The 15,180-nt window shown below is 40.1% G+C and overlaps 1 protein-coding gene across 5 annotated transcripts in view; it reads right to left on the minus strand.

Moving 5' to 3' along the window:
* The window catches only part of ptpn4a (protein tyrosine phosphatase non-receptor type 4a), a 63,776-nt gene that overhangs the window by 16,330 nt on the left and 32,266 nt on the right, over positions 1 to 15,180 (minus strand). For 3 of the 5 annotated variants that reach the window (XM_054615176.1, XM_054615174.1, XM_054615175.1), the window contains exons 3-12: positions 14,086 to 14,193; positions 13,565 to 13,607; positions 12,919 to 13,015; positions 11,509 to 11,553; positions 10,961 to 11,013; positions 7,846 to 7,966; positions 7,178 to 7,265; positions 5,898 to 5,986; positions 2,035 to 2,098; positions 733 to 905 (exon numbers count right to left, since the gene is read on the minus strand). In XM_054615176.1, the coding sequence (XP_054471151.1) occupies positions 733 to 905; positions 2,035 to 2,098; positions 5,898 to 5,986; positions 7,178 to 7,265; positions 7,846 to 7,966; positions 10,961 to 11,013; positions 11,509 to 11,553; positions 12,919 to 13,015; positions 13,565 to 13,607; positions 14,086 to 14,193 (881 nt within the window). The remainder of the gene's footprint in view (positions 1 to 732; positions 906 to 2,034; positions 2,099 to 5,897; positions 5,987 to 7,177; positions 7,266 to 7,845; positions 7,967 to 10,960; positions 11,014 to 11,508; positions 11,554 to 12,918; positions 13,016 to 13,564; positions 13,608 to 14,085; positions 14,194 to 15,180) is intronic. The other 2 variants (XM_054615179.1, XM_054615177.1) reach the window with 1 other exon arrangement.

Below are 15,180 nucleotides of genomic sequence, written 5' to 3' on the forward strand. Positions count from 1 at the left end.
CATCTGAGCAGAGCTAGCTTGGGTTGCATCGCTGCTGCTCAATAATGCATCACTAGACCTCAAACTCTCAGTTCACTTCTCACTCACATCTCATAGGAAAGGGGAATAGCCAATGAAGTGAAACTAAGTTGTCACAAGGCACAATATAATGCTGAGTAAAATGTTTGTATAAGTGGTTTTATTTTGATCATTAAGTCCCCTTTTCGAACCTAAAAAATCCCCCAAAATGTTTAGAACTTTGCCAAAGTGAAGTAGTTTGTTTCGAGAGGTGCATATGGACACCATGAATAATTAAGTTTGTGGTTTTACTGGAGGAAGATAGCATGAGAGGCACTGGCCTTCCAGAGTTTCAGCCTCTTAACCCAAAGGGAAACAACTGCATCAACCTCCAAACAAACATGTACTTCTGTTTATGCTTACTGGGAGTCAGACGGAGTGAAATGTAGACAAAGTATCCGCAAGTCTGGTCCATGTTTTTGTGTGTGTCTGAATAAGTTTGTGTACATGTGTATATATATATATCCCCAGAGCAGGAGACAGTGAATAGCAGAAAAGTCTAACCCTGACAGCCAGACTTTGAGAGCTTTACATGTACACAAACTTATTCAGACACACACAAAAACATGGACCAGACTTGCGGATACATATATATGTGTGTGTGTGTGTGTGTGTGTGTGTGTGTGTGTGTGTGTGTGTGTGTGTGTGTGTGTATGTGTGTTTTCTTGTTCTTACCAGTATCTGAACTTTGAGCCCAGGGTGAAGTAGTGAGCAAAGAAGTTCTTCTGTGGTGGGATGGGCCGATCCAGCCTGAAGAAGGTGTGGTGCTCCACACAGGCCTTCCACAGGTTTTTACAGGCCCGATAGTTCACCATGTTGAAGCCCAGCAGCGTTTCCCGGGTCTCAGTCTGTGTGAAGGGAGGGAAAGAAAAATGAGTAAGTGGGTGTTTGAATAAGACTTTGGCATTCAGGATGTGATGTTACAAAGGGGGACCAGAATTCAGTGTTTCTGAGTCAAACAGCTGCAATAACACATGTAAAGACACATTAAGACAGCAGTGTGTGTCTAACCAATTAACTGTTTAACGATTACTATAAGCTAACCGTTTCAATGGTTTCTCCTTTACTTTTAGCGTACCGTTTGAATTGTAAATCAATTTACTTTAGCTAACCGATTCAGCTGTTTATCCATTACTTTTTAACTAACATGTCAACTGTCAGTACATTACTTTTAGCTATCTACTACAACCATTTCCTTTACCTCTCAGTGTGTTAGGGTATTGCAGCTGGCTCAATTTGTGGATATATTTCCCAAATCAAATCGTAACTTTCAGCTTCAACTTCTATAATCCGTTGAGCTACTCTACGGTATCTGCTTTAACCCTGGCAACTGAGAGGCATTTTTAAATTGCTGTCGATGCTGTTGCTGTCAATAATTTCAATAGGAAGTTAATGTAACAGAAAAAAGCAGGTTGTGTGCAGATACACATATAAATATGTTCAGGTGTTCAAGGCCAATGCAGCTCTCTAGATGCATTCAGGGAGGTGGACGAGACAGGAAATGTAGGAGAAAGAATTAAGACTTAAACCAATGGAAAAGCAGTATTTCGCTTTTTTTACACACACTTGTACAGACAAGTCAGTTGTCTGTACAATTTCTTTGTTACACAATGAATAAGAAAAGATCCACGTGTCAAACAAAGGATGCAGAACACAGTGGGGGATGAGAGCAGAGTCAACGAGGACACAGACAGCAGGGGGTTAATCTGACACTGATTACACACATATGCAGACACAGCTCAGATAACATCTACAGTAAATAAATATACACATTTACCATTCAGTACACACACACACACACACACACACACACACACACACACACACACACACACACACACACACACACACACACACACACACACACACACACACACACACACACACACACACACACACACACACACACACACACACACACACACACAGTGTGTGTGTGTGTGTGTGTGTGTGTGTGTGTGTTAATGTTACACTTACCGCCTCTCTTCTTAGCTGGATGAAAAATTGTTTGCACTTGAAGGAGATTTTCACTATTTTCAACCTGAAAAGCAGGAAAAGACAAAGTTAGTTTCGGCTGTATCGGGACACTGACGTTACATTTTTACACTTTTGGTAAAGGAAAGTGTCATTACAAAACAGTGTAACAATCTTAAACAAAATGACCATAGTGTAAAATGTTAGTTGATCATTTTGCAATGCTAAAATTGAATACTTTTGTATTACACGTATTTGTTTTACTGTAATGTAGATGAAAAATGTCTTTTGGACATTTCCATAGCCAATCAAAAATACAGTAACAAAATCTACTAATATTGTGCAAAAGAAAAAGTGTTGTGCAATAAAATGTCATACCTAATGTTTTACATAATGACAGTTTCTTTTTCATTTCATTGTGTTTGCTGAAAGGTGCTCCTCCTGATGGCCATGGGCAGCTTTTGTGATCATATTCAATGGTGTTTGCCAGATATAATCATTAACACAGTTTTTTGTTATAAAGCCTCATTGTGGTTAGTCCCTGCCCTTGTTAGTTTTAAAATGCAATTGCGTGTGGCACAAAAGAAAGTGGCATTCTTTCTTGTCTGATTACTTGTCATATTGTAAGAAAAGAAACCAAAATGCACTGAAAGCAAAACAAAGAACCGCTTTATTTTCTTAGCGGCTTTCAAGTTGATATAAACAGTCATTTGTCACGCCATCTTCCTGTCTTAACTCCTCAACATATAATTATCCCTCTCTTCCCCCTTTAAGTAATCTTAAGGTTGGGGATATTATCTTATTGCACACCGCCTGATTTTACGTCATCCATTGAAGCTTCATGATGCAAGTGAAATATTCAAATCCAAATCTATTTTTTATGGCTGAATATAACAGTTGCTATATCTGGAAGTTAACTCACAATATCCTGTACAGTTCTATGATTCTTGTCCACCTTTGTCACATTTTTTTAGAACAAGGTATCTAGCTGGGTATGCAGGAAAATGACGTTGACACTCCCTATCCTGCCTACAAAGCTGTAATTGGTCGACTGTATCTCAAACATGCAGAAACAGCCGTCAATGAGCAAAACACGGGACCTATTTGAATCGCTGCAAGAAATCAGAGATCTGGAACCACATCTGGAATATTTGGTCTCTTTCGAAACATTGGATTAGAAACTGTAATTTAAAATAAAGTTGTGAAAGTCTGAACAATGTCTGGATGCACAAAATAACTTTTTAGTGACTGACTCTCACTCACTCATGTCAGTGGTATTTGAGAGGTTTAAGTAAAAACAACTTTTCATTTTACCATGCACATGTTGAAACTTAGCCATACCTGCTTTTTACTTTCAGTATTCAATAAATAGAATTGAAAAACACACTAATCCATGAATCGCCTGTTCTTCAAATAAACTGACCCATGAGTCACATCCCAACTGTTCCTTTAACCTCCGACCCGTTTCCTCCTTCCATAGCTGGAGGATGTGAGCGTATGACCACATTGGAACCTCCCAATGGTTCAACGATGCTGATCTTTTCTCATAAATCTGCGTAATATCGAGTCATGCCTCTAAAGAAGCAGAAATGGTAGAAAATAATATTTGAATCAGAGAACCGCACACGCGCGATGAGCAACAGCGGAGTAACATAATCCCTTCCTGGAGCTCTGCTGCGGCTGTGACTCATCGCTCGCTGCTAAATATATTTTACATACTTACTCACACACTCTCGTATGAACAAACACACACACACACACACACACACACACACACACATGCTTAGGCAGAGTGTGAGTCATGCCCCATCTAAGTGTGGCTCATTTATCAGGCTGCTGTGAACACAAATAGGAAAGAAGCAAAAACGTCTCCTTCTCTTGACCCTTTCTTACTGTATCTTACAGTTGCATTTATTGCACGCACTGGGGGAATAATTACAAGAAGAGAGGAGAGGCACCGGGAGATGTGACAGGATTTAAGTCGATGAAGAAATAGTGCGCCTTTGTTTAAGAGAGGATGAAGAAAGAAAACATGAAAAAGGGAGGGAAAAAAAAATCTGTGAGGTTTGAAAGACACAGTTGACTATTGTGTAGCTCTCTCTGTTGCTCACACATGGCAGTGGACAGCTGTTGTGGACACCACTGTTGGTCTCTAAATTTAGCTCAGCTGGATATGAAGACACACGCATGCAAACTGTTTCTCCCCCCCCACTTAGGAGGGACTACGCATTGACTTACATTCATTCCATGGTGATTTAGCCTAACCCTTGAGCAAAAACCAAGACTTTCCCCCAAAAATTTCATGGTGTGGCCCCAAATGGGATGCAACTCCCCAGATTTATGACTTCAGTTCCTGGCAATGTCATCAACACAAAACCCTTCATTCTGCAAACCCTTCGCGAGCACACACTTAAACTGATCTTATCATCAACATCTTACTGTATTAGACAGTCACTGATGATCACGTACACAAACATACACACCAGCTGCTACATGGATTTGGTCAGGGTGTGTGTGTGCGTGTGTGTGTGTGCGCGCATGTGTGTGTGCGTGTGTGTGTGTGTGTGTGTGTGTTAAGCCTACACCCGAGTGAATTATCTTCCGGAGTTACAGGGATTTGAGTTGTTACTATCCCACCCCCGGCACCCATTAACATTTAGCCTCCCACAGTGCAGCAGCAGAGGATGAGAGAATTCCAAGAATCGATGCTTTGGAGAAAACGAGAGCAAGATACATAGAACGATGGGAGTAAGTGAATTAGACGGAGAGAGGTAAAGAAAAAAAAAAAAAAAAAAAAAGGACAAAGAGAGAAGGCGAGCGAGTCGATCTGACGCCTAGAATGTTTCCACGAAACCTAGTTCAACACAACGCCCTCCCCCTAGAAAATATCTGGTGGAATCATCTGCATAATTCCAGCAAAGATCAACTAAGGCTTAAACGTTTATATGCTACGTGTGAGTGAGGCTAACAAAAAAAAAACACGGCACATTTCTCGGCAAAAAGGGTTCCTGGAGGCAGTTCAAGTGAAGCTGGCAGCTGTTTGATGGACAGAGAGGTTTGTGACGAGAACATCCACAGCTTGATTCCCAAAGCTCAGAGCAAATCTGGCTGGGGAGGAAATGACAGAGACGTGAGGCTCTCTGAGTCCACAGAAAGCAAAGGATAGCAGAGAAGATACAACGGCTACAGTGGAGCTGCTCATAGTGACGGAAATATGAATGGAGGAAGATTTTTTTTTTTGTCTTCTGTTTTTCATCCACAGTTCTTCTCATTCACACCTGAGAGCTGCCAGGTTTTTCTGCCATCGGCCACAGAGTAGCTTCACTGAAACTGTTGGTTTTCAGCTGCCCTGATTGTAGGCTTCCAGTAGGTGTGACACAAAACTGACCACAAGCTTCTTTCGCTTACATGCTTGAGTTAAAAAGCATCTACGTTTTATGTTTACATCTCTTTTGGTACATATTTTGCCCTCCAACCAACACACAGAACAGAAACTACTGGTGGAAATTTTGTGTTAAAACCTGATCAAGCTTCAACAACTCTCCAACTGCCCCGGAGTTCCAAGGCGTCCCACAGGGTTCAGTACTTGGTTTTCCCCCTAATTCATCCTCTACCTGCTTCCCCTCTGAGATTTATTTGGTTTTCATGGTCTCACTGAAAGAAAATCATTGATGCAAGCCAACTTTCTAAAAACTGGACCTTGTCAGATCTGATACTAGCAACACTGGTCCTAAAGTTCTCACCAAAACCACCGAAACCTTCTGCCTCATCATGTGTGTGTGTGTGTGTGTGTGTGTGTGTGTGTGTGTGTGTGTGTGTGTGTGTGTGTGTGTGTGTGTGTGTGTGTGTGTGTGTGTGTCACTCACCATGGGAAATAGTTGATCCGTACCCTGTTCTTGTAAATCACGATGCCGGCAGACATCACCCCCAGAAGAATCTCTGTGTTGCCCTGGTCCTGAAGAGAGGAGAACAGGGTGTGTTAAGGTGTGTTAAGGTGTGTTAAGGGATGTGTGTGTGTGTGTGTGTGTGTGTGTGTGTGTGTGTGTGTGTGTGTGTGTGTGTGTGTGTGTGTGTGCGTGTGTGTGTGTGTGTAATGAAGCAAAACCGAACAGAGAGACAGTACGACTATAACATATGAGGCTTTCTCACTTTTACAAAACAAAAAGCAGTCAATGAAAACAGACCTGCCTCAAACTAAGAGTAGAGGTTAATGAAACACTGAGGAAAACCCACATAGAGGGAGATCAGAATCTATGTTGGACAAGAACAGAGTATGAGAAGATGGTAAAATAGAGCAGACCGTCCGACATGTTTAGACTTTCATCCTTATTGATTATCTAATTAAGAAGTGTAATTGTATACAGTACTGGACTGGACATCCTGCATGTGCAATGTGAGACTGATGATGACAGAGTGCTGAAACGTGTTTGTCTGGTGCTGCTTTGTGAAAACAACAAAAGTGATTATGTTAACGTTTTGATCAATATTCATAACCAAAAACCAGATTGAAATTATTGTCATGATTGTTTTTTAGCAGAAGTGGTTTACATGTTTCTTTCTTTATCATTCCATTATTAGATGCTATTGATTTTTTTAATCTTCAAATGACCACAGCAAACAGTTGGATGTCTGTTCTTCCCCTACTCTATTTCTAAAGTTTAAACTAATTTCCGCTTCACCATGACACCTTAGTTGATGCGACATTGCTCGGTTCTCTTCAGCAGCGAGTTGAAAGTGCACTTTTTACATCAGCACAATAGCCAGAGTGGATTAGACGGGTAATTGTTTGATCTCTTCTGCAACACTATCCAATCAAAATACTGTGTATGAAAGAAATCAGTCTAAATGGTGACTTGGCTACTCTGCTCATATCTGTTGCCACTTCAGTGAGAGCTGAATGCCAATGTGTGGCATTTTCAGCAGGGTGTGGGCATCAACATTAACTGTACACACTGCAGCTCCTCCAACCGGTTCTCAGTCCTCCTCAGCTGCTGATGGAATGAAAACTGTCTAACAGGCCTTTTTGCCGGGGAAACAAACTACGAGGCGCTAAACCAACAGCAAAACAAAGCCTTAAAATATATATACAGCAACACACCAAAACAGACTTTCAGTGTAAACACTCACAGAACAACACCTTACTTACCCTTGCATAGTGCAGCTCCACCCCGTAGAGCTCCAGCGAGCGTGCTGTGTTCAGATAATTAAACTCTGACTGGGCAGGAGATAGACCACTGAGAGCGAGAGAGAGAGGTGAGGGGTACAAAGACAGACGGGGACGGGAGGTTGTGTGATGGAGCAAAGGGAGTGACGATGAAGGAGAAGGTAGGAAGGAGAATATGAAGAGTGTGTGTGGTAAAGAGGAGAGAGAGAGAAAGAGAAGGGCACAAAAGAAAAGGGCGATCAGAGATATGAAAGCAACAGCAGGGATAAGGTCGGATAAACATAAATATATATTTTACTGTAACACAATATACATTATAATACAATAAATTGCATGTGGAATTAAAAATATTAGAGAAAAAAAATCCAAAAATTGTTTAAAACTGATTTTAAAGTGCAGTTTTCTACTGATACTCTTTCAACTAACTGTGTGCAATAATGCAGTCGTTGACATGGCGATAAAAGAAAAGATGTATTGTGCAGCCCTATTCTGGACATAGAGTAATCTCTTTAAGGCCTGGAATCCAATTCATTTTTGAGTGATTGTCCTGCAACATGCACGGTTAAATGTGTCATTTCCTTTGAGTTCTTACATGCACTTGAATGTGACCTGGGATCACTAATGTGCTCGTGTGTCTCGGGTGGGGTTACCTGTGCTGCTGGTGGTGTTTGGCGACCTCTTTGTGGAAGTCTGAAGGAGGGTTGGGCATGAAGCAGAACTCCGACAGATAGCCGGCTGTATGCTCCGTCTCACTGTAGTCCCCCAGCTCAGCTAAAGGAGAAAGAGATTGATTAAATGTCATCGCTCGCAATAAAAGGAGGAACGACACAGCTAATGAGACCACGACGAGGATGATGGAGAGGTCTGCACTCGATGCTCACAGGTACGCTCTCCTTTAGAAGAATCACTGTGACACGGGGTTGTAATGAATTGAATTTTTGTATGATAATATTGTATGCTGTGCTGGAGAGAATTAACCTAGCGCTGAGTAGAAAAACAAATAATCTTACATGTGCCATTTCTGTTAGATCTTACATTTCTCAAATAAAAAGCCTACAAATTTTCATTAAAAAACATAAACTGGTAGAATAAAACTTGTTTTACACCAACACGTGCACCATTTTCTGTCCTTGATCTGAAAGCTTACTTTTGGCAGATCTGCAAAAATATATTTTCATTGCCAATATGGCCTTTGAAAGGAAAACCATTCAGCCAGTGATGGCCATACCCATCTTCATCTCATAACGAAACATCTTCAGGATATGAACATCTGTATGCTTTTGCTTTACATTAGCAATTTACATTTATTTTAAATGTACATTAATTGACCTTGATTGCGATTGATCTCCGCTTTTCTATCTTTCTGCCATCTTATTTACTGATGGTCTGTTTGATCTGTTTACACCAGAAAGCAATGAAACAATCACACTCACAATGGTGAAAGAACCAAACAATGGATCTTCACACCTCATCTACAAAATCCTCACAACCACTGACAAACCTCTTCTATTAAGAGAGTATTTATTATGACTACGAGCACCACAAATCACATTATTTCTGAGTGCAGATTTTCATCGGAGCTAACAGGCAATACAATTATTTTAAACTTATACTAACAGACCGGTCCTCAATGTGTGAACATATACCAAGCTGATCCAATACAGGATATCCTCAACACAGGCCAAAGAGACGGTAAGACCACGTTATTACACTAAATATCTAAAGGAACATGTCAAAAACTAAATGGCAAGTATTTATTTTTCTCTTTTCTTATGAATGTATTTTTTAAAGCAGATGGCCAGAAGCATTTACATGTGGCTCTTAATAACAAAAGACAGTCGAATAAAAAACACAGCGGCTTTGACTCAAAGATGAAGAAAGAAGTGATTGTTGTAACAGCCAGAGAGATAAAGAGTGAAATGATTCTCATGCATCTTTAAAGCTTTCAGAGAGAAGGAGCTCAAAGCGAATCTCCAAAGCCCAGCAGCTCTCTAGCTGGAGGGTTAAAGCACAAAAGCATCAATTTACTCAAGTAGTCCCTGGACTAACCTACTAGCCGGTGGCTTAAACATATTGACCAACCAATCAATTAGAATTCACCCCACTCATTGATGTGCACTCGGCTCCAGGGAGAAATTTATGTACAGTCAATAGCTGACGTTTTAGAACAGCAGGCTAATGTTGGTTTTTTACTGTATGCTGCAGTTATGACTTTAGCAAGGTTCAAAGTGAACACAAATGAAGCTCAAAGACCAGCTGACCACCTGATCTCTGTTTACGTATTCATCTATTGACGTGAAATCCATACTAGCTTGAGCTCCGGCATTGAGCTCGGGCTATAATGATGCTATTGACCAACGAGGCACAAACGAGACATTCAACTCTCCATTTGTGATGATGGATTAACATGCATTGTGGGTAATTTAGTGCAAGCATGTATGCGTGCATGTGTGCCTGTGACAGAAAACCTTATTATATCCAACATCAGCCACTGTCAATATAAATACATTAAAAAAAACAACACAGCTTTTAATGTAAAAGTGTGGTGACGCAACATTTTTGTAAATATGAAAAGCTACATTACACAAGCTTGCATCTACGCCTTTATAGTGAAAAAACTAAAACGGATTATGTCAAGATTCTTTAACCGAAATGCCTTATTTCCAATGAAAGGGTTGCCATGGTTTTCAGACAGTATTTGGTCAATATTTAACAAGAATGTATGTCTACTGTGAGGGATTTGTGGTGTTTTGAGAATGGAAGCTTTAATGTGGGATTTAGAGTGATCTGTGCCGCCACTTGGGCCAAGCTAACTGAATTAGCATCATAGCAGCTGCTTCAAGCAATTTTTTTCCCCCCTAAAGCAAGCATTTATCTTCATAATCTGGGCTGGCACTGAGCAAAGTGACAACATGGACGTAGCAGCAGAGCGTGTGTGTGTGTGTGTGTGTGTGTGTGTGTGTGTGTGTGTGTGTGTGTGTGTGTGTGTGTGTGTGTGTGTGTGTGTGTGTGTGTGTGTGTGTGTGTGTGTGTGTCTCCGTGGGTAAAAAAGCAGTAGTGTCATGATGGTGGAAGTCTAGGCCAAATCTCTTCTCTGACCTATATACTGCAGCAGTGCAAATTCCCCACAAAAAAAAAATATGCCAGAGGGGGTGGAGGACAGAAAGAGGGAGAGAGAGAGAGAGAGAGAGAGAGAGAGGGGGGTGAGAGAGAGAGAGGGGTTTGTGAGCGTGAAAAAAAAAAAAAAAAAAAAGGATAAGCAGAAAGGGATGAGACAGACTAAACAGAGATAAAAGAAAGAAACAGACAGAGGGCAAAAACAGGCTGCGTGTAAAAACAATGAGCAGCAGTAAAAAGAGAAAGAGCGAGCGACACAGACGGAGCAGTGTGTCATTATTCTGATGACAGAGAGGCCCAGTCAGCCTCTAACCCAAAACGCTAAATCACAACAGCACATTTCCATTTGCGTCTGAACCATATTTGACCACTGAGAAGGATTTTTGCTTTTACTAAACCCCGAGAGTGTAAAAAAAAACTAAACAAACCCCAATCGCATCACATATTTACATCGCTGCAAATACTATCAAATATCACCACACTTGAATCTTAATTGACTCGTAATGGCTTCGGAGCACCAGCTATATAAATGCGCTGGAGCAAACCACAGCCATTACATTTAACAGAGAGTGTAGCTAAAGAGAGGGCCTAATGAATTGCCTTTCCAATCGTCATGGAGAGTGGATGTATCCAGGGAGCGCTACTTACATTGAACGGAGTAGGACGCCAGCAGTGCGGCTGTGTTGTGTGGACAGGGAAGTCTGGGGAAAAGAACCACAGGAACACATTCACACACGAGACAAAGAGGCATACAGATTTTTTTTTTCAGCCTTGGATCTGAACAAAAGAGCAATTACTCATCTTTGATAATCGTGGTAAAACATGATTTATTCGTATATTTGGAGAAACCAAGGGAGAAAAAACAGTAACGCTGACTGTCAATGATAAAAACAACAATGAGTTTCAAGATCACAGTTTGAAGAAGTCTTAGTGATGTGTTCAAAGCCCATTGTCATTATCATTGTGATGTCAGAGGATCGTTTTTGATTTTTCAATTTTTCCTGGCATGGAACAAGAGCCTCATGTTAATGGCTCCTGAATACCTGGAAATCATTTTAGTTTTTTGCCGTTGGGTGTGCTAGGGCTTGTGTGTATATAAACTCATATCTCCACTACAACCAATGATAATGCATTTATAATAATGAATCTATTAGAGCAACTCTTTACAGGCATTTAAATCACAAATAAGGACTCACCTTCCAGTTACTATATCCTGCTTGATCTGAAGATAATATTGGTACCTGAAAGAGGAGAAAACAGAGCATTTAGATAACAGACTAGTGCACTGTTACATTTGTTTTAATTGTATACAATACCATGTAAAGACAAGCAGATTATAATGGGGACACCTCTGATGGAAGTGCCTGTTGTGTAAAATGAATAGACACCGTTCAGCAGACCCTTATCAGTACTGTTTCGTGTACTCCGATGTCAAAAACACGGTACGACAAAGCTGTCAGGAGCGTGTTTTAGTCGTGACTTGAGCGTTCAGCGTTCAGCGTGTGAGATTCACAGTTACGAAGCTGTATATAAAGAGTGTTGATAAGGCTGAGTGAGAGAGTGAGGCCGCGGCTGAGAAGGCTGAAATAAACACCAGGCGGGAAAAAGGCGATATGGTGCTGTGACGCCTCCTCTGCATGTTGTTTATGCAGAACGCAGTGTTGCAGACCTTATGTTTGCAGAACCGTGGGTTGGATTCCACATCACGGCCTTGATGCAGAACACACACTGGTTTCAGATTTTCTTTAATTAGCCAGAGAATGAAGCTCTGGTACTGGGAATCCATTTGCAATGATTAGATACAAAAAAGCTCTTTTCATAACCATTTTTTTTATCATTACCTTGTTTACTTAAGATTCACAGAATATAAATACCTTTACATTTTATAGCTATACAATATGTTCCTTCTTGCATAATGAGCTTTGGGACATTATGTACCCAAATTTGCATCCTTATGTGGCACTTGGTACATATTCTTCTCTACTCTTGGTAATAGAGAGTCAAGAAACTAAAAGGAAAAAGACTCGAACTTCATGCTCATCGAGATCACCGTTCTCTATTTCTGAATGAAACGACAAAAATACAAACAACTGCACAACATTATTCTCATATTTTGACTTGGCCTGTCACTATAATGATGTTATTGTTCACGTTAAGGACATGATCTCGTCCTTTTTAATGACCTCGGTATTGTCCGTTTACATACGAGTTTGTTTAACATAAAAATGTCACCAATATTTTGGCCAACATTATACCAGAATAAATTCAGAATGAAAGTCCACTGTATTTATTGTTTTGGTTGTATCGTTTTCATTTTTTAGGAAGTTAATTGCTCTTTTAAAAAGGGTTTACTTGCATAATTATGCTATTATATTGTCTTTATATCAGTGGAATAAAATGGTCTTAAAATGACAATAATATTGTTTATCACAATCTCTTCTGGGACAAAACATCGTCCAGCAAAAGTAGTCATTGTGACAACCTAATTCCCCCACACCACCACCTGTATGAAACGATGCAAACGTGCTCATAATCAATCCGATAATAGGGAGCATTCACATAAGTGATAATCAGTATATAACAGTCTATACAATGAACCCTCTTACCGTGTGTATTCTTCCTGAAGTTTACCGGGGTCGGTCACAAAGAATTTGACTCTGAAGCTTAAGTTATATGGAGACCCTCCTGGAAAGATGAAGAACACTTAGAGGAGAAAACACAACACGGCAGATCTATTAGTGGATACAAACTGTTAGTGAAATGTTCACTTTTAGACTGTAAGATTTGATGTATAGCTCTTTTTTTTTTAAGTGTTAGAGGATATCAACAAAGTGGACTTAAAGACTAAGCAGTCTAGCTCCACGTACTGTGTAAAATATAATATCCTCTGGTTATTCCTCACTGAATCAATCACTCAGCACAAAAACAGAGTTGAAACACAGTTCAATCGTTGCTCGGGGAGGAGTTGAGTTTCTCACTAGGGCTACTTCTCTTGAGTTGAAATGAAGTTTAATAATTGCTTACAGCAGATTCGGAATTTTAAATCACAGTGTAGACAGGAGACTTTTGCGCGTAGTGGAGGGCGGAGTTTTAGCTGGACTGCACACTACTGCTTCAATCAGCTGGTAAATAGTGAAATTTAAGCAATGACTTGGACCTGAGTGAACTCGCTTGGCTTCAACAACTTTCTGTTGATTCCTTGAAAATAACCTGGACTTGTTAGTTGAGGTGTGTTGTGTGGATTTCACCTACTTTTTAATTGTTTCCTGACGGGCTTGTTGGGATCGAGCCAGCGCTGTAAAATATTGAAAGAGAGACACTTAGAGAGAGCTTCCATAGCATCGTTACTCAACCTAAATTATGCAACACACACACACACACACACACACACACACACACACACACACACACACACACACACACACACACACACACACACCACACACACACACAATCACACACACATCTGACAAAAGTGAGTTCATGTGGATACAAACACTTCAATATACTATACACAGTGACATGCAGTAAATGTACATTCTAGATAGTTATTCACACACTGCCATGATGACTTTGATTGTTTGAGACTGATCCAAAAACACAGCTGGAGGTAAACACGTGTCCTCAAGCACACACAGGTTAGAAATCAATGCACACACACATTAAATTAAGACAACTTTCAACTGATGTGTTTTATAGTTGGAACATCCTACAAGATGAAATGTTCATTCACTCAGTAACACACTCCTAGAGATGAAAATAATCGTACTGACCGGCGAATCTAAGGAGTCATCAGCCAAGTGCAGGCCAAAGTAGTCTCTCTCAGTCAGCTCCAGGTGCTTAAAGACAGCGTCCAGCAACACCTGGCCATGATCCGACTTCTGCAGAGAGGGACGGGAAACACACAGCGAGTTAGAATTCGTTACACAACGTCCAAGTTAAATCAAATGCGCGACTCTTTGATGCTCCTTGACTGCATCTGCGACGGTAAAAGGTCACAGTGGAAACCATGGGGGCACGTGAATAGACATCTAAATAATTTAAAATGCTCACAAGTCTACAGAAATATTTCCCCAAGTTAAGATTCTGTCCGCTTATCTTTGTCTTTACTGACAGAAAAAACTATCAGAAGTTGTCATCCTAGAACCTGCACCGATTTTGGTGAAAGTGCTTTTAAAGTTTTTGGACGCTCATATTGAACTACATTTTTTAATAAGCATAAAATATTTTTAAAGACAGGATTAAGGATAATTTGAGCCCTGAATGTAATTGGAAATTATTTAATAAATGAAATTTGCTGGATGTTTTATGTCTGTTGTCTCTTTTATATATGATTTTAATGTTTTTATTTAGTTTAATTTTTTTGCAGTTTTTTTGTTGTAAAGTTTTTACGATGCTTTTTTGGCTAGAACCGCTTAAAGACGAGAATTAATATCTCAACGGGATTATTCTGGTTAATATATAATATCTTTCTAACCACTTGGTGAGGTTCATGTATAAGACATTTAATTGAGTGGCTTTGGGCTATTGTCGCATATTTTCTATTTCGCTACATGGTTTACTCAGTGACCGCGTAACGCCATCTGACATCACGTTACATAGTCCTAGAAAAACACACATATAAAACATATAAGCATGAAAATTTGACATAAAACATTTACATACAGAGATGAGTGGAGCCGCAATTACTTTGAAACCCATTAACATATGAAATCATATCTATATGGCAGTTGCCACATTAACCAGCTGTCTTAAAGAAACAGTAACATGTGTTCATTCTCATTCATCCTCTATATGGTACAAATCCATGTGCAATAACCTGGTAACTTTAAATTCAAATTGTTTACATATTTATTCAAGCAGCCTTG

The sequence above is a fragment of the Anoplopoma fimbria genome, chromosome 16 (assembly GCF_027596085.1).
Source record: "Anoplopoma fimbria isolate UVic2021 breed Golden Eagle Sablefish chromosome 16, Afim_UVic_2022, whole genome shotgun sequence".
NCBI lineage: Eukaryota > Metazoa > Chordata > Actinopteri > Perciformes > Anoplopomatidae > Anoplopoma > Anoplopoma fimbria.